Source organism: Dicentrarchus labrax, unplaced genomic scaffold, assembly GCF_905237075.1.
Source record: "Dicentrarchus labrax unplaced genomic scaffold, dlabrax2021, whole genome shotgun sequence".
NCBI classification, from domain to species: Eukaryota; Metazoa; Chordata; class Actinopteri; family Moronidae; genus Dicentrarchus; species Dicentrarchus labrax.
The window spans coordinates 9,709,264-9,729,373 of NW_026136714.1; the positions used below are offsets into that span (position 1 = coordinate 9,709,264).

A 20,110-nucleotide genomic window follows, 5' to 3' on the forward strand; every position below is an offset into this window, starting at 1 on the left:
CATTTGAGAGTTTTTTTACTTCTTCTTCTAAAGCTTCTACGTGGGAAGCACTGCCAGCTGATACCATCTCATCATGTTCTCATTTTTTTCTGATGAGGGCAGTGAGCTAATACTCCTTATGATATAAAATATAAAAATGTACCCCTATTGCTGCATTTCTACTTATCTCCTAGGCGCCTAACATGACAGTCTACATTCACATAATACTCTCCAATGTGTTACTGATGAAATAAAGCTGTCTGTTTCTAAAAGTTCTTTGATCATTATCTCCCATGATGCTTTGCCAAAAAACAACAGCGTAGGTCAGTTGTTCAGACCGGAATCACCAGTGTTTATACCTCATGATTGGCTTTTTTGGGATAACATGGTGTTTGCTGATGGTTGGTAGATGTGGTTTACATCCCATCTTCCATCAACATTTGTTTCTTTTAACCACGACCACAATCTTTTCACAACCAAGTAGTCTTGGTTGCCTTTATTAAACCAAACCTTACCACAGAGGTGGCAGATCAGACAGCACTCTTACGAATCATTGTAACGACACTGACAAACAACCTTTTTTGTTTTGTTTAGGTATGAGCACTCTGTGTATCTGTGCAGTGATTTGTGTGTGCATGGGTGTGTGTGTGTAGCAACATGAAAGCATCTATTTGTGTGTGGTGAATGTGCAAATTTCCACATGCTCCACGTGCACAGAGAATTAGCATTCTTTATTTTGCTGGCATGTGTTTATGCATGTATGGGATGAAGCTTGTGTTGCTTTTCTGTATGTGTCATGTACTGTATGTGTGTTGTGGGAAAGACTTTGCATGCAGCGCTCTTTCTTCTGTGCTTGTGTGCACACTTGTACTTGTACATACTAAACAACATCATCACCAACTCCCTGCATAGATCCCCTTTTCCTCCCCTCTTTGACCTAGTGAAACATCCAATAATCTCCCTCATCATTGCCATGCCGGTGGTGTCGTCACTTCCAAGGGCTCTTCCCCATCTCCCCGACCTTCCTGGCAACCCTTAGGTTGACCTGGAGTTGAACCCGCAACCCTTTTTCCCATTAGGATCAATAGTGAGATCTGAGCAGCCCCGCCAATGTGCCTAAATCCTACTGCGGCACCTCTGGCATACTGATGTGTGTATTTATGCTCGGGGGTTAAGGGGAGGAGAGGGGGTGGGGGGAGAAACAGGAGAATAAGAGAGCTTTGATAAAATGAGAGGTAGATTCCTCAGGAAGTACCTAGGTGGGACGTGAGGTAGGTCAAGTAGGTGTGTATACAGCATACATATGTATATATGTCTGCATCTTTGCCTGTGTGTGTGTGTGTGTGTGTGTGTGTGTGTGTGTGTGTGTGTGTGTGTGTGTGTGTGAGAGAGAGAGACAGAGAGAGACAATTTATTTTGTTTTTTGACATTTTTTTTGGTGAGGAGATTTAAAGGTCTGACTTTGAATGCATGGTCTGTTGGCCTTTTCTCCTGTTACCCTTGGTAAGACCTGGAACAGACAGAGACATTGAGACATACAAAAGTAAGAGATAACTCCTTAGTTCAGTCAGGACACTATTATCAAGGTTTCAACAATCTTTTCTGCAAGAATATGCATTTGAGTGGCTTTACTCATGTGATGCTTTTGAACAAATCTGAGTATTCACCAGTAGCTTGATACACACAACATCTGATGAACACATACATAAAGATAATACAGAAAGAGACTATTGAGGTGGAGGAAGTTACATTTCTGAAAGAAAGCTGCAGTGTATCTTGCACAGCTCAGCGGCAGATGTTTGTATCGACCACCTATTGTGAAAGATGAGCCTGTATACATACATGGTTGGATGGTGTATGGAACATGTGACTATAAAATGACTTCCATGCCTGCTGTATTTGAGTGGTTCGTCCATTTCTTGGAAGACACCGTAAAGCTGTATTCACATGAGGCTGTTGACTTTAGTAAGCAGGTTTGTACGTTGTTCAGGGATACAGTTTATGTGAAGTTTTATTAGACTGTTAAATGTCATGTAAAAAGTGACTGGTGGAAGGGTTAGGGCAACGGCAAGAACTGTTGATTACTCCTGGTTTAAAGTCAAAGGACAACCACGTATTACTCCTGCCATTCATTAAGTTATTCACACATTTTTCAGTTTGTTTTCCTTCTATATTTGTATGTCTTCATTGCTATACAGTATGTCCTGTTCAGTAACAAAGTCTGTGTTTACACCTTTTTGCAATTGTAGATGAATGTTTAACCTCAGCCTGTTGTCTGGACCCTTTTTACATCTAGTACTGTACAAAGGGTTGCTAAAAGGGACTTGGATATTGTTTAATGCCACATAAGTATGAAAACAACACATTTTGTTTGCTTTACATTTGTGTTTATATGTAAATTTGTACCCGTACTTTTAGAAATGTTCTCTTCTGCTTGGTGTATGTGTGTTTATACCCATACCGTATCACCCCTCATCATCCCTCATCCGTTCTGTTTGTGTCTCTGCAGTTGAGTCCCGGTATCATGAACACAGTAATGAAGGGCACCTTCAATGTGACACTCAACAACCCTCTGGGTCCCTGCTGTTCCCCTCGTGTGGCCCCTGGCTCTTTAACGGTCCGCAAGACCATTAACACTGTCGCGCCCAACTGCCTCATTTCCACCAACAGTTCTTAGAGCTCTGTCTGGGTCGAAAGTTTAGAGGTGAAAGGTGAGTGGTGTAAAAGGTCAATCTTAAGGTCATCCCATTGGAATTCATATTCTGGGGAAAGCTGATTTTTCATGAATATTTATGGTTCTGTCCATTTCTGTTGAATGTATAATAGAGTTACCTTATTTTCATTTATAGAATTGTTTAACTTTAAGAAGCGTATTAATTAAACAAACTGAAATGTGGTGAGATCTAGATATTTTAATAATAATAAGTACTCCAATTCAGAAAGCTTGATGAGGTTTTCTAAAGCTGTTTTTTAGATGAACTGAGATAATGACAATCATCTGTGAAGCACTTTCTAGCTTGTATGAGTGTCTTTCTGCTGGCATTATTTCTACTCCCTGCCACTTCTTGAAAGCTTACTTAAGCAGTCTGTCCAATCTCTGTTTGTTTTGCTCTGTGTGTGTAATCCCCGAAATCAAATAACAACATACAGTAGATCCCTAGAGCTGTGGTTGTGGTAATAGTCTTCAGATTCTCAAGTGTTAGAAATTGCCCTCACAGTTCATTTCACAGTTAATTTACAAATTAGAGCAGCTAACAACTTGTGATTTTTTAAAATAGAAAGTGTTTGAGGAAAACGCTAACTGATTAACTTATTTTCTTTTCTGTATTGTTTCAGGCAGCAATTTTGGAGGAAGATAGCATCTCTTTATTCAGTGTCGCAAAGTGAAACACCTACAATGGACCCTGCATCTACAGCCGATGGTTCCCTCATTCTTTACTCTCAGTAATGACAAGCTTGACGCACTGATTCAGCTGTTTTCGTGGATCAGTTTCCTCTTTATAAACCACTTTGTTAATCAATAACAATTTAAAAGCGATTACTATGAATATTGCCTGAGGTCTTTCAAAAGCGTGTTACTCCTGAAAAGGACATCTCGTCCTCGGGGCACTTTGTTTTTTTTAAAGCAGCAATCAAAAGATCCAATCTGACAAAAATAAGCCAAAGATTAAAAATTATGGGAATGTTTTGCTATACTTGCTATATAATTTTACTGTACTGCTCGTGTTGGTTAATGACAGGAAAGCTGGGTAACTGGAAGTAAGGGATTACATAAGCTTGATTTGAACTGTCTGTGTCTCAAGTCCCTGAGGCCAGGATTGTTAGAAATCATGTTTTATTTAATGACAATGAACCAGCGCATGAGACCATTAGAAAAAAATGCTATTAGAATTCCTAAAGATTACTAGCCATACATTATTGCTTAGCATGCATAAATGATGAAGCCATTCATTATGTATATTTGTGCTGACTACCAGAGAAACAGGTGTGAAAGTCACATAGAAGACTCATAACTTATGTTTTAGTTTGGTTGAACACTGATATGCTTTGCACATGAATCAAATTAACCTCACCTTTCGTTTCATATATACGTACACACTCACATGATGCACAACACACCGGGACGCACACCCAAAGCAAAAGAGGCATTCGGCTGAAAGTACATTCTTCTCATGAACACAAACATGAACTTTAGGTGCCCTATCTATAGTGGTGTTATTGGTGCTTTAGACTTGAGTTGAGAGTTTTAACTCAGAATGCAGAGGAGAGATCTGATGTGTGACTACAACATGAAATATTGAGTGTACAATGCTCCGATGCTTTGAAACGCCTGTAAGAGGAGAGAAGCTGGAGAGTCAAGAATAGGGCTGAGAGAAATGTGTGGAGAAGTGGAAGAAGCTATGCCTTACAGGAGTAGCACAACATTTTGGGAAATGCTTATTTGCCTTTTTGCCAATAGTTAATCATATGTCTTAAACATGAAGCTCCAGTCAGCAGCCAGTTTTCAGTCATTATGCTTAGCTTAATGACTGAAAACTGGGGTGTCGCTGCTAATTTCCTGGCAACCTCACAGCGATGACTGTTGCTGGCCAAAAAATAGTCTGGCATATAACCACATGTAACCAAACAAGCTTGTTAATTTGTGAGCTTTAGAGGTGCTTGTAGGTGGATTTTGTTACCTTCGGGCTAACTTTCCCCTCTGTTTCCAGTCTTTATGCTAAGCTAGGCTAACTGAAAGCTGGATGTGGCTTAATATTTAGGATACATGAATGTACCACACAGACATGAGAGTAGTATCAACCCTCTCATCTGACTCTAATCGGGAAATGTCATAGTATTGATTTGACATAATGAAACATTTGCACTAGTTTAACATTGACAAGTGATATTTCTTTTTAACTTCTTATCTTGGGAAACTCAACTTAGTGGATTCACTTGAAACAGCTAGGGTTAAACCCAAGGGGTACATTTTATAAAATCAAGCATGTCGAGATATATTTCTTGGAAAACTCAAGCCTGTTAAGTTTAAAAAAAATTAAAGAAGGACAAGTTGCTACAAGAAAGTATGCGTGAAAACATCTGAAAGTTGAAGTGAATTAAGTTTCTGACCTTGTACACCTGGTATCAGAAAGGCAAAAATGGCTGGCTGGGACAAAGTGATGCAAGCGGTTCAAAGTGTCAGATAAACCACTTTTACTGGCCGTTACCACTGGACAGTGTAGATTTATGCTCCTGTTCTCTGCTGATCACTCACCATAAATCAGCTATTCATGGCTGTGTGTGAATGTGTGTGTTCTCTGTCCTTAAAGACAAAGAAAGAAAGCAACAAGAAGTGTTTAAGCATCAGCAGAAGATGCACGGATGACTCATTTTCCATTGAATGCCTCACCCAACCCCCTCCCCACTTCCTGTGTAGGATCCTTCCTTGTCCTGCTGTGTTCAAAATGTCTCTGTGAGCGTTCGGAGTAACAGGTTCGACAGAGTACAATGTCTCTGATTGCTCCTGTGGGCCTTTTAACCTAATGAGGTGTTTACCCCCTATCATTATTCAGCTGGGAGCGGAGCAGAGGGAGACGGAAAGGGAGAGAGAGGTAAAGGGGTGGGGGTAGAGTGAGGATGGTGAAAGCAAAACGGAGGCAGGAGAAAGCTAAGAAAAAAAGGTGAAGAAAAAAAGAGGCTAGTGGAAGATGGAGAAAAATGAGAGATTGTATATGGGCAGAGGAGAGATCAGAGAGTTGAAAGAAAACGAGATGCAGAGGAGAAAAGAAAGGCAAGGAGGAAAAAGGGAAAGAGCCTGGTGTTATTTATGCCTCCCTCGGCACTCGTCTTTACCTTTTTTTTCCCTGCGAGCTGTTTTACATCGGCGATCTAATTAAATCAAATAAATCACGGTGCGCACACACACACACAGTCACAACAGCCCCTACTGATTCTGGGATTGTGAACATCTCCTCCCTCTACCCCCTCCACCCAAGATTGAATAAATCTCGATTATGGTGCATTACACGGCACATCATTCATGTTGTTTATAGGTCTAAAATATGCAAACAGACCGGGGGCATAAAAGTGATCGATGCTCAAATGGGCCCTTTTTCCTGTTCCGTTCTCATCTCTCACACAGCACCAAGCACCGTCACTTACAGATGTCTTGTGTGGGATGAAGACATATTGTATTGTGTCCTTACACTGTCCCCTCATGATGGTTATTTTCATTGTCTTGTGGCCAGGCATTAGAAAGGCATTTTTATTACCTCATTTACTAAAGCGCTCTGTCTCTGCTGTTGAGCCATTATTAAATCTAATTAGCTCTGCCAAACCTTGAAGCTGTCCCTGAGAGATCTCTTGATAATTGTAAAATAGAGGTACGTTGATATACATGAAATACATGCACACAACCAGCAGCTGCTAAATATGTAGTTTATTTCCAGGAAATACTGGAACTGCTTCTGGAAGATAATTGTTTGGGCATATGTCATAGATTTTTGGGCCAAACCAAGCATGATATTAATATTCATGTTTCAAGATAAATATAGTTTCTTTCAACAGTTCAAAAAGACAAAACTACATAGATGACTGTCAGTCCATAGAAGTCTTTCTGGAGAAATATAATTTCATCTTGATAGGGTAATATATTATAAAAGGAGATTTTATTTCCAGCATAGAGATTTCTGTGAATTGTACATAACAGTTTCCAATGTGTTTTACATGATTTCCCATGACGCTTAAATGCTGCAGCAAGGAGTGAGTTTGAAGATGAACTGTAATCTTAAAGTAAGGTTCCTGGTGTTAATTTTTGGCAAAAAAATAAAAGTAGAATTCCATATTTCCACTGATTATAACAGACTTTTAATGATTGCTTACATGCTTAATCTGGGAGCAAGAAGCGGTTGCTCTAATGTGCACAAACCATGTCAAAGCTTGAGATAAAATCAGTATATTTTGTCATATTTTGATGCATCTGTGCATGTTTGGAACATACTGAGCATGTAGATGGACAATGGCAAAGGGTGGATTATGCAGCAGGAATGGTTTGACAAGTTTCTGTGGATGGTTTGGTCGTTTTATTCAACTGTGAATGAGTCCAAGTCATTGCAAACAATATTTATCTGGTACGTGTATGTGAAAGTAGAGAAAGTCATTGGTGAAACCCACCAGAGGTCAAACTAGTTTCATCCATCCTCTGCTGCCCTTATAACTCATTTTGTCAATACATGTAAATGTAAAGTGCTATATTTAGCCACAATCATCTTGAGATGACAGCTTCACGCTCGCAAATACAGCTCGGTGAAAGCCAGATTAGCCGGTGTCTTTAATTAAAGGAGATGTACAGTAGTGCAGAAGAATCAATGCGGAGGTTAACAAGTGCTGACAAGGGCAGAACAGACGGCGGGGCTTCATTTAGATACAGTGAGAAGAACGAGACGGGGCTACAATCAGTGGCAGTCACTGCTGAACTCTTCCCTGCATCCATCCACCTTTAGGCCTGCAGCTGCTGTGGATAATTCTTTCCTTAATGTAGTGCACAAGGGCATTATGGGTAGTTCATGTTTTGGAACTTGTCAGGCAGCTGTTTGAGGCTTCTGCAGAAATTAGATTGGCCAAACAATGTCTCAGCTTCTTGAGAGTGTGGCTTTTAAAATACATGCAGGTTACATGTGGAATCATTTATGACACATGATGACATTTATAAAAGCTGCTGGCACAAAAAGTTGCCGAAATGGCGGTGAAATGTGCGTGCGCGTCTTTCCGCGCACAAATCGGGATTTGTAGAGACATTATGTGCGGTAAGGTGTGCGCATTTCTAGGCATGCTATCACCCATGCACAGAGCTCCCACAAAGTTTTTGAGACACCGGAAACCGATGCCAGATGGTGAGACTATGAAATAAAGGTCAGTCCTCATGAAGAAAAACCCCACATGGAATACATGAATACATACATACATATACATACAACATAAAATGCACACAGATTAAATATAAAACCACATCATCACTACATTTGAGTCTGTGCGTACCCCTAATTGTGTAGTCTTATTATTATTATTATTACTCCAAGTATTGGTAATTATACTAAAACAAACTGGGTCCGGGTCGACCGGACACCGGGGCCGAGCTGGGCGCACACTCTCCCCCATGCGCCACCCTAACCAGCAGCCACAGTGTCTAAATAAATTGGTACAAACTATTTAATGTGTCTGGCTTGAATTATTTAAATAGTTCAGCTTTGGTATTACAGAAGTCAGCCTTGCTGGTTTCTGTGGCACCCGTAGCTGCATCAGTGCCCTCTCTCTCTCTCTCTGGCACCACTCCGGACGAAACGGTTTCCTGATTATAGCAATTGGTGTTTTTTTTTGTTTTTTTTTAACCTCAACTTTAATATCAACAAAACGTTAAAAAAACTCCCTTTAAGAAACACAATATACGTGTCCGTAAAACACGGAACTCTAGAAACACGAGATAAAGGGCGTGATATGTCGACAGTCTTCTTGTCAATTCGGTATCAGCATAATCCATAAAGACAATCTGTTTTTCTGTAACTGTATTTTATCGACTCCGTTGCTTAGCTGTGTTATTTTATTGGGATACGACTGTGTGAATAAGAGGCAAAGCGTTTAAAAAATACGATTTCTCAATAAAATAGGGGCTTTTTGGTGGATTGATATACGCCGGATTAAACCCCGACTCATAACTCTGTTAATTCACTGTCTGTCATGTTTGTGTGGCGGTTACCAAAGTAACGGTTTGTTGGTTGCTGTTTGGTGCCCAGAAAGCGCACCTATACTTTCCATTGAAAGTCCAACAAAGGTTCCTTAAACAGTTATAGATATAGATATATTTATGATCTATTTAGCATCATTTATGGATAATTGTGGGTAGACAGTGGGAGGAGCAGAGGCGTACAGGTTTGCGCCGCACGGTTGTCTAGATCTGAATTTTTTCTTGCATAATTAGATTGTAAAGTTTTAGGATGTAATCTACCCTGAGTTTTATAAATAAGGCCCCTGGTTTGATTTGGGCCAAGGACTTCAGTTGCTTCTTGTTTTTCCTGAGTTTTCTGGTTCCTGTCATCCTGTGCCATTATCTATGTAAGACAAACTGCTGTTATGCTTTCTCAAAGTGTAGCAGGTGCATGGAGCAATCTTCTGATTAATTAAAAAGTAAAAAAAAAACGCAGAGACATTTCACTCACTGCCAAACACTAGCTGGGTAAAAAGAAAATCTCAAAATGAAATATATTTTATACACTTGGCTGCACTACTTCAACTTTCTTCTCCTTCCCTTTCACAAACACATTATCTCAGAATTATTTCATCAACTTCTTTTTTTTCTCTTCTTTCACTGGCACCCCCTATCTTTCCACTACTGCTGCAAATTACTGATAAATTATTAAACTCTTGTCTGAGACAAACTGGCTCCCTCGTTAGGAAGTTTTTAACTCTTGTAAATTTTGTCTGCTGACCTCAGAATTGGAGGGCTGTAATCTCAAAATACAAGAACATATTTCCACTTCTTGGCTTATTTTTTACACTATCGATACTTCCCATCGCATACTGTAAACTACATTAGTGACACAGTCATCATTCATACTGTGATAAGCTAAAAGAAGGGCAATAAGGGTTTGCAGTAGTCTGTTCCTATCACCACAACCTCTTGTGTCCACTTTAGTCCAGGAAAAGCTAAGTATGGCTACTTCCTCCAAGGGATGCAGTTCTGTACACTCACACAGTTTGACACATTTCAGTTGTGCTGCTTAGTTAGAACAACTAACATCTTCTCACCCCAGATGGCCACTTTGCAGCTTCACTGGACTGCTTGGGGACTCTACTAGATACAGCAGTCATTCAGGGAGGCGAAGTGATTAATTCATTCATTTTACCTGCTCACACTTTTACAACTTGTCCTGGAAATCCAACCAAAGAATGTTAGATGGTAGATTTTATAATAAAGTCTGTTATAAAAGCCACTTTTTTCAGGTGACTGTCCCGAAGGTGCCCTTTCTGTCCATTCAAATTTGTGAACTTTAATTTGAGACAATTCAGGAGGATTTTTAATGCATGGCTTCTTTTTTCTATTCTTGCAGCAAGGTGTGAACTATTCCTTATGTGTATGGATGTAGCATCAGTGAACATTTGTGAGAGTTATATGCTGTAATGGATATTGATGCTCTGAACCATTTATCATGTGAGATCTTCAACAATATATCTTAAGATTAATATATATTAATACTTAATCATGTTCTTTGAATGAGCAGAATGTCTAATATTTTATGCTTAGTCAAAGAAAACTATGATATTCAACACACAGGTTCATTAACAAGATTTTCTTCCCCAGTCAGGTTTCCTCAAATGAGGGAAACAGCGCCTCTCTAGGTTGCAACGGCTGATCAATGTTAACCAGCGTGTGTGGCCAAAGACGGTATTGCAGCCTTGCCTACTTCCCATGAGACAACAGGTGAAGTCGGCATCCTCTGATTAAAAGAAGAGTTTGAGGCGGTTGTTATCAAACAGCTTCGAAACTGTAAACTAACTCTGTGACTTCAATTTATTTTGAACACGGTTATTCTCTGTTCCTACAACAGACCAGATAAAGTCAACATTTTTATGAAACAACAGGGAGTTAAAACTTTTCCCAGCGTTAGCTAGCTAGCTGTAAGGCTAGTTTGCTTGCAGAGAAAAAGAAGAGATGAGGAATTTACACACAAAATGGCTATCACCAAAACCAAGGGCAGTGAGACATTATGGATTTGGACGACTTCATTTGCAAATGGAGCTCTTCGTCTCCATGAGGACTAAGAGGATGCACTCAAAAAAACGTGAGTCAGATCCATCTCTGTCTGCTCTAGTTTGCTGATGGCCTCTGTGGCTGTGTGTGTGTATTTAACTACAAGCTGCGTTGTTGTGGAGGTCACATTGTGTATTCTGCACTGTTGTGTTTGTGCAGTCACCTGTCGGCTGTGTGTTGTGTGTGTCTGAGCTTGTGCAGGGCTCCTTGTTGCTTTTGAGAATTTGTTCATTCCTGTTTTATTTTGCAGGTGAGCTGAGAATTCAGGCCATGTGTGCTTAATTTTGTATGATAAGTCATTCATTTGATAAATGGACTGCATTATGTTGAGGTTTTTTTTTTTTTTAATGTCTTGCCCAGCCCCATTTACAAACAGGAAGTGGGATGACATCATACATTACAGTTAGAGCCTGACTAATGTGGGTTTTTGAGACTGATATTGATTTCAGAGTGGCAATAAGGCGGCCAATATAGTGAGTTTTTGAATGAAAATAGACCAATTTTGCACTGATATGACTATTTAAAGGTACTCAGAATGCTGCTTTCTTAAACAAATGACTGTATCAAATAATATTAATGTTAGATATTCTTCGACACGGTAAATAGTTTAACATATAGGCTACATTGTCAACCAGATCTAGAAATGAACACTGAGAAAATATACCATTATGTACCATATAATGTTTGCATATTAGCGCATATCGGATGGCATCTATACCAATATGTTGCCAATAGGTCAATATTGGCTACCGGATATATTGGTCATGCTCTAATTACAATAAAATGCAGTTCAGTTCAACTCTACTGCAAACTACAACTGCAGTAATAAACTTTAAAAATTAAATGAATACTTTCTTTCACAGCGTTAATTAAATCTGACCATTATTATGTTTGTAAAGGTAGACTTGATGCCTGACATGTGGTATTGGATTCAAAGAAGGGAGGTCCACACAGTAAGCAAGTCATTTATTTAAGTATAACACAAAATAAGTACAGCAGGATGTGTGAAGTTTACTTAGCTGGTAAAATGACATATTGTTCTGCTTTATACTTTATTTTTCTGGTGATGTGTCTGACTTGGCTGTTGAACCTATCCAGGTAATTTGAGTTAATTAAAGTCCCCACAGACTCTGTATGTTGTTGTTTCTTTTTAGTGTCTTTGTGCAACGTTTTGTGAGTAGTCATATAATCGTGAATGGCTGTAAACTTTGTGTGTTGTTCTGTGTGTGAGAGAGAAGAAGAGACAGAATGGCGGCATCTGTTTTTGCATGTGTTCTTGTGTTTGCAACCACACACACACACACACATACACACACATACACACCACACACCAGGCTTTTTACGGGTGTGTTGGAGTGTGGCGCATATGTATGTTATTGTGACATATTGAATCTATCCCTAAGCTCTGCTCGCTCCAGTGCAGCAGGGGGCCTCGGGGCCACTCATTTATCTTCCTGGTCTGTGCTGCTGGGCACAGCTACGGTGATCCTGATTGGCAGTCATTACCGAACCCCGGTGGGAGGACACGCCTCATTGGTTCAGAGCAGATTTGAGGGCGGGTTGAAATGAACGATAAAGAAGTGTGTGTGCGCACGTGTGGATTTTATTGATGAGCCTAAGGTGTACTCCGGCTACTGTGTCACTTCAGCATGATTCATGGACATACAAAGACAGATGTTTGAAGAAATGACGCATGCACAAACGTTCATACGAACACAGTCTGCATTCAGATATGGTGTCAAGTGTGTGTGTGTAGATTTGTGTTGTTTGCTTACATGTGTTTGCATTACGATGTGTGTCTATGCATCTGTGCACTGTATGTATCAGCCCACATATGTGTGTGTGTGTGTGTGTGGTCTGGGTGTGCCTCTCTTCATGCCTTTTTAAGCAGCAAGGCACTTTAAATGGAAATGTACTTGACATTTAGGAGGAGATGTAATCAGCGCCCATTAGAAAGCAGCTGATTTCCTCTTCAGAGCTCCCTCACCGCTCACCACCCTCCCTCTCCCACTGCCTCCCATTGCTTCTCTCTCTTTTTTTTCCATCTTACCACAGTATATCATTTCTTTTTTACACTTTTGATTTATTTCTGTTTCTTTCACATTCTGCTGCCCAGCCTTCTCTCTCCCTTTTCAATCTAATTTACCTGTGCACTTTCTTCCTCTCACCCCTCTCCCTCCCTCCTGTCCTCTTCCCCCAGTCTTTTCCCCCCATCAGGGCATTGTAGTTCAAGAATAGATGTCTGATTTCATTTCCACATTTTGCTGCGTTCATCTCGGTGTCATTATCGGGGCTCATTCTCAAACAGATAGCAGGAGCGTTTGTATAATGGCGAATCATGCAAAGAAGTGAATCACTGGAGAGACATTCTGTTTGTAGGTGTAAGGTTGAGATAGCAGCAACATGCAAACAAATCGACATGATTATGAAAACTGCTACTCTCTCATCATTATAAGTCAGGGCACAGGATATTACTGTGAAATGTAATATGTTAAAATGTAATATGTTAAACCTAGTAGGTATGCAAACAGCATAAGTGAGTAGGGCTGCAAGTACTGATTATTTTAATTGTAGATTAATCTGGCGTTAATATCATCAATTCATCTTGCAGTTATTTTGTTGTTGTTTGGTCTTTTAAAATGTCAGAAAATAGTGAAAAATACCCATTAGTGTCCCAGAGATCAAAGTGACATCTTCAATTGTTTGTCCGACCAGCTGTCCAAAACACAAGAGCTAGAATTAAACAATGTTTGACATTTGTACTTGAAAAAACGGTAATCGATTTTCAGAATTGTGGCCAGTCAGACTTGTAGATAGTGTAGATGAATCGCTTGTGTGTTGTTTCTAGTCCAGAAACGATGGTAAAACTATGCTTTAATTATATTTTCTCACATAGCACTATACATCTTAATTCATTTTCATGAATCTGTCCATAAATGTTTGATTAATTGATACTATATATGAAAGAGTGGAAAGCGGCAAATCCTCAAGCTGCATCAGGTAATCAATTAGCACTAATTCATTTCTTTACCAACTTAAAAGACATTATTTAAAAGCAGTCATGTTTTCCAGTTACGGTTACCATATTAATGTACTGTGTGTGCTTTTACTATCTATATTTTCTGCTGTATTTAACTCTTTCTGGCCGTATGCTGCAGTGCACATCGTAAGCAGTGGTCTGTTTCTCTGGTTATTTTTTCATCACTCCCCCCCCCTCTCTCTGTCCGTCTTTCCTCATCAGGAGACTGTTGTTAAAGAATAGAGGTCTGATTTCATTTGCACAGTCTTCTGTGTTCATCTCAATGTGATTACCAAAGCATCTTGTCAAACAGATTGTACCAGGGTTGTGTTGCTAAGACTAACAAAAACAGTATCCTGATTAGCATATACTGATTGGTGTTTGCTTTGAATATTCTGAAAACTTTTACACGTTTCTTCACAGAAACAAGGCCAACTTCTGTATCATCGGTTTTGCCGCGCAACCCTCTCTGATGCAAACGTCCTTTATTTCGGGAAGGGCGCAGAAAGTCAGACGTCAAGTTTTCGAACATGATTGTGTGTGTGCATGCGTATTTTGAAGTTTAGGGTATGTGGATTCCCTTTTCCGCACACCTTTCATCCGGCATTCAGATAAAAAGCTCTTTTTAGACTCTTTCAAGTTGGATAGGTGACAGATGGAACTCTTCAGTGAGAAACCAAGTTAATTTTAGTTCACACGTAAAGTCAAAACAACAAACAGCAGTCGCGCTATTTGCTGAGGGATGCTCAGAAGAGTGTTTGAATAATAGAAATGATGAAAACAGGTGGGAGAACAAATCACATTAATTAATGATAAACAGTGGAGAGGTGAGCGCGTGTCAGAGTTGTGACTCAGTGAGCGTGTGGATATATTGTTTGATTTCAGATCACAGGGAGAGAGTTTTTTTGGAAAGGAATACAGAATATGAGTAGGAGTTAGAGGAATCAGTGAGGGCAGATGCACAAGGGTACAGAACAATAAAAAAACATCTAATATCTTCAAGGTTTGGTCAGCTGTATTTGTAGCTGGAGGAGAAGAGAAGCATCTATTTTAGCTTTTGTAATACTGAGAATCAACCGGTGGATAACGGTGTTCTTGGCGTGACTTGTGAAGACAAAAGGAAACAGTTCTGCTGAGAAAACGTGTATGATCATTCGATGGACTTGCATAATACCTGCAAAACAGTTATCTGATTTCCAATTCCATGTCCATCTTGTCGTGAAATTGTGTCCAAAAGTGACTTCAATGTAATTTTCTGAGGCTTGAGGCAGATTGCCAGATAATAATGTTTCTGTGGAAACGCAAAGCAGCATGTACTTGAAAAGAAATATGAAGTTAATCCATTTCTCTATCCCGCCATGTGAGATTGATGGACAGAGATGGCATGAAGGGCTTCAAGGCACCAAACAGATTGAAGGTCAAGTGGATTTCATTATTTCACATCCAAGCAATGTGGAAGATGTGCTTTTCTTTTCTTCCTCTCTGATTATTTAATTTCGCTGTCAGCAATCAGATTTTTTTTTTCGTCTTTCGCCTGCACTATGTGTTTGTATGGGAATGTGCAATCATTTGTAAGGATGATTTCAGGATAAACAGTAAATGAACACTGCCTTTGTGACCATAATTATGAAGCCAGAAGTACTGACATGAGCTGCTACATAATTTACATCAGTGTCACAACAATGCACTTTCTAAACCTTGATTTTTGGCAGATGGCGTTTCTTTTTGAAATGTTTTTCATTTCACTCACTCTGTATCCAAAATTGATGTGCCGCCACCCTGTGATTTTTGGCTGCTCTTGTGATGGAGATGAGATGAATGCTGATCAAGTTTGGGCTTTCATCTTAGAAAAATAGTATAATTAAATAAGTAAAATTTGATAAAACAATGAAAGCATTGAATTGTACTAACTAGGACAAACATGCATGCAGATTTTATGGTGCTACATTGTATTTAATTCCTCTAATGATCTATTGGTAGAACTGTTCCTGCCTTTCTATAAACACCAGTATACATTATGTAGTATACGGTTGTCGATTTGAGTCATCAGTCGAGAAAACCAGAGACATATTACCTTTTTAAACTGCCTATTTTTACATCCAGCAGATAAAGGACAGCATTAGCATTAATTTGGAGTTTTCACATTAGTCATGTTATTCAACACAGAGTTCAACACACAACCGTAGATTATTATTGCAATATACAACTACACAAAAAGTTATGACTGAATTTTTAACATATTATATCAGTACTTTGTACCCGTTCCTTCCCCAGTACAGAGGCACATTTTATACCATTAGAATAAATCCTTTAAAAATTAGGAATTAGGCTTTGATTGATGCCTTATTTTTTCCCCCACCCGTGCTCCAGGAACTCCCAGGAACTGCCTCTGACTGGTATTAGCACTCATTGCCTCCATCAATTAGGTTGGTTAGGATTTGGGTGGGGTTAGGGTTAGCCAATCAGAGGCAGTATAGGAGTGGGTCTTCCTGGAGTGTGGGTGCGAAGATAACATTAAAAACAGAAATCCACGAGGGGGTAAATTAATTGTTTTCTTGTGTGAAGCAAACCACAATCTAATACAGAGGCTATTTTGCATGGATGTGCCTTGGGCACAAAAAGTTTGAAAACCACTCAGATAGACCAAACACAAGCAAATTAAGAAAACATCTCCACATTTGACAGCACAGAATTTAGAAAAAAACACAAGCTGTGTATGTTTAAGACATGAAAGAGTAGAGTAGTTCAGAAATCATTAGTGATCCATTATTTCTAGACAGCAGATGTTTGACTTACCTACAACGAACCACAGATGAATGTATCAAAAGGTATAACATAAATCCAATTATATACATTAAAGGTATGTTACTTTTAAAAGTTGTAAAATTCCTAATAGAGAATCCAAAGCTTGTCTGCAGTTCAACGGAAGATGCAACTTAGCATAAGCTTCACTTTTAAAATCAGCTGAATATGACGGAGGACAATGTCTCAAAACTAAAACTATAAAAAGTTTGTGTCCGGTTTGAATGTTTGTTCTCATGACGAAGACTTCAAAGAGAAACAAACAACAGATGTCAATAAAAATTTTGGCATGTTGGTAGTGCTCTAGTATGTTTCTGTTTTCTCTGCAAACACAGAGGCGATGTTTTTACAAATATGTTTTAGTTATAAGACAACTTTGACTTAATGGATGGTAAAATGTCAACTTTTATTAACACTGCTGTCATCATCTGGCTGACTGCAACATTTATTTAGCTAACAAGACAAGGTATTGACTGACTATTGACAGCCCATATATCATTCCTAAGACTAAGAGTCGTGTGTGTGTGTGTGTGTGTGTGTGTGTGTGTGTGTGTGTGTGTGTGTGTGTGTGTGTGTGGGTGTGTGTGTGTGTGGGTGTGGGTGGGTGGGTGGGTGTGTGTGGGTGGGTGGGTGTGTGGCATGATCCGACTAATTTCCCTGTCAATTAAACAAAAATTATAATAGATAGTTGACTAATCTAAAATGTGAAACACTTGCTCTGCTCTGAATCCCTGCTTCATCAGCCCTTTCAAAGAGCATACTTTTCTCATATAACCTCCGTACTCCAGAAGAGTGTGCTTTGTGTCAAAACGAAATAAACAATAGACCATAATATGAAAAGACAGACATTTTTCTGTTGTCACACGATATGTATCGTCATATCACACAGCCTTAGACTGTCTAATACTCCAAATGTGGAGAATTCCTTTAAATCACACACTGTTTTAGATACTAAAATACATGAAACACGTAAGGATGGATGTAGTTTAGAGCATGCAATGTGAACCCAAACCCCATGTGAGCAACAGCACCGTTGTGTTAACATCCAGCATGATGTAAAAATTGCAATAACAGTCTACACAGTAATCAAATACTGTATAGTGTGGAGAGACTCTTTTCCACATGATGGGATGAGCCTTTTATAGTGGGAACACAGCAGGCCCAGATGTGTCCCATTGCAGCTAATGAAATGTCTGTATTTGTCTGTGGCAGCAGAGGACAGCACGGATGTGATCCTACTGAAGAGCCACATATGGTCTAAAGTGGAGAAGGATACTCTGTTAAAAGCTTTTATTCAGGGAATATTTCTGGTATCTTACCAAAGAACTCTGCCGAAAGCAAAATCTATCAAATAGCGTCAAGAGATGGGCCTTTTGTGATGACCAAAAATTTGCATCACAGTATTTTTTAAGATTCTGGTGTTTTCACAGTATATTACAATATTTCTACTAACTTTTCTTACTAAAATAACAGAAAGGAGTATGCATGAGGTACGGTAACATACGGAAACTGTGCCAGACGGAACATGTATTTCCATCCAATCCACTACATCTCTTTTCAGTGGTGCTACTGAAGAGAGGGGATAACAAAGGGGTGGACAGCCGGCTCATTAAGTGAATGACTATCGCACAGAAATGATGAGCAACGGGTAAGAATTTATGATTTCACATTCTAGATGGCAGTCCACTTTGTGTTTTGGTACAGTCATTTTCACACTGGATGCAAACTGTTCACCAGGGTTTATCAGCATACGGCATATGCTGCCTTTTGGCTGGTATCACGTGTAGATGTCTGGAAGATGAAAATATCACAGCCAAAATGTCTGGTGGGAAATAAATAAATACATGTATTAATAAAGAGCATGTTAAGTAGCCTAATATTGTGTGACCAATAAGATTTTATGTTGCCAAGACAACTTAAATGGAAACTTATATTATGCAAATGACTGGTTTTGCCTCTGTCTCTCTGTCTGTTGCCTGTGTGTGAGTGTGTCTTTTCTCTGTTCATCTGAATGTCTTCTCACTTGGCAAGTGTATTTCTGGGGACCCAAGGAAAGCTAGTGTCAAATTTGGTCCAATTTTGACACGTGACACATTCAATATTAATACAGTTTGAATAAATAAGCAAACAGTGCTCTGTGCAGCACAGACTTCTCTCCTGCCAGCTGCTGACCGCACTGTCGGCTCAAGAGTCAGTCACAGTTGAGGAACAGATGTAGAGACGTTTTTACACAGCACCAGAGTCCTCTGTTTCACACATTATGTGTCCAGGTCGTGGTCACAGTTATGTATTTTGGTCAAAGTGTTTGTGTTCTATTGCTGTTTAAATGTAAACTTTTATATGGATATTTAAAACAAATGGCTTGTAGTCATTCCACATGACTGGAATTATTGAACATTAATGGCCATATTGACTGTCAAAAAAAATAAAAATAAATTTCTTTTTAGCACTAATCAAATAAAAATGCCTCAAAGATATTTTGAAAAGTTTGCAATTAATTTTGCAGCATACTTCCACATTAATGTGACAGTAATGTCCAAGATAACACACTCTGCTGCAACAACAGTAGTCTGTTTGGTTGTGGTTGGTTGACGTGTACAGTGCTGTGGGAAGGAATTTCCCCTTGGGGACAATAAAGTCTAAGGTATTTAGTGGGTGCTCTTATCCAAAGTGGCTTACAGTTCCATGGGTGCATACAGTACGATTAAAGCATGGGTGCCCAAAGTAGGAACAAAATCAACTAAACTAGGCAGGTATTGGTGCTAGAACTCAGTACAGAACTATATGGTTTCACCATACAACCAGTATGTATATTTTCATATAATCCCTGACCATCTATCCATTTTGTTGTGCAATCTGCAGCTGTAAGCCAGGATTTACAGCATTTGCATTGGTACTGGCTTGTGAACCAACCATTTGGTTCTCTCTGGCATCCAAATTGCTGATACCCGTCCCATTAGATATTATTCCATTATTATTCCAGCCACTCGTCAGGGTTTTAGGCTGATTTTCATTCATTCCAAGAAGCAAAAGTTGAATCCATGGAACCAGTGCCACAACTTTGCCTCAAACAAGCACTGCATTCATTCCATAGAGCGTTTTACCATAAAACAGAAGGGCACAGTAGAAGCTCTTTATCTTTATCTTGAGGATATGTTGGAGACTTGAGGTCTAAAACTAAAATAAGCACCGGTCGCCTGCAGCTCTTTACATAACCTGACCATTTGACCTGCATATCTTTTTCACCATTCCTTCCTTGCAACATTTTTAATTAACCCCCCTGAAGTTGTTAGCTTCAGAGACTAAGTTAGCAGTTCCATGTATCTGTTTCACAGTAAAAGCCCTACATTGAATGCAGGTCGTTTAACATGAAGTAGCAGCAAGAAGAGTCTGGTTTGCATTAAGAGCATAGTAACACAGTAAATAATTAGAGCTTTGATATTACAGCAAACCTAAGTGGATCAGAAAACAATGACATTCTTCACGTTTTTGCAGGTTAAATAAATCTCGGTTCGGCAGACGATTTG

General features: G+C 39.3%; 1 protein-coding gene across 1 annotated transcript in view; it reads left to right on the forward strand.

Annotated features, from left to right (window-relative positions):
• The window catches only part of stpg2 (sperm-tail PG-rich repeat containing 2), a 52,999-nt gene extending 46,181 nt beyond the window's left edge, over positions 1-6,818 (forward strand). Inside the window, exons 13-14 of the mRNA XM_051423422.1 lie at positions 2,489-2,690; positions 3,316-6,818. Coding sequence (XP_051279382.1) covers positions 2,489-2,656 — 168 coding nt within the window. The 3' untranslated portion in view covers positions 2,657-2,690; positions 3,316-6,818. The remainder of the gene's footprint in view (positions 1-2,488; positions 2,691-3,315) is intronic.
• Positions 6,819-20,110: the final 13,292 nt, after the last annotated feature.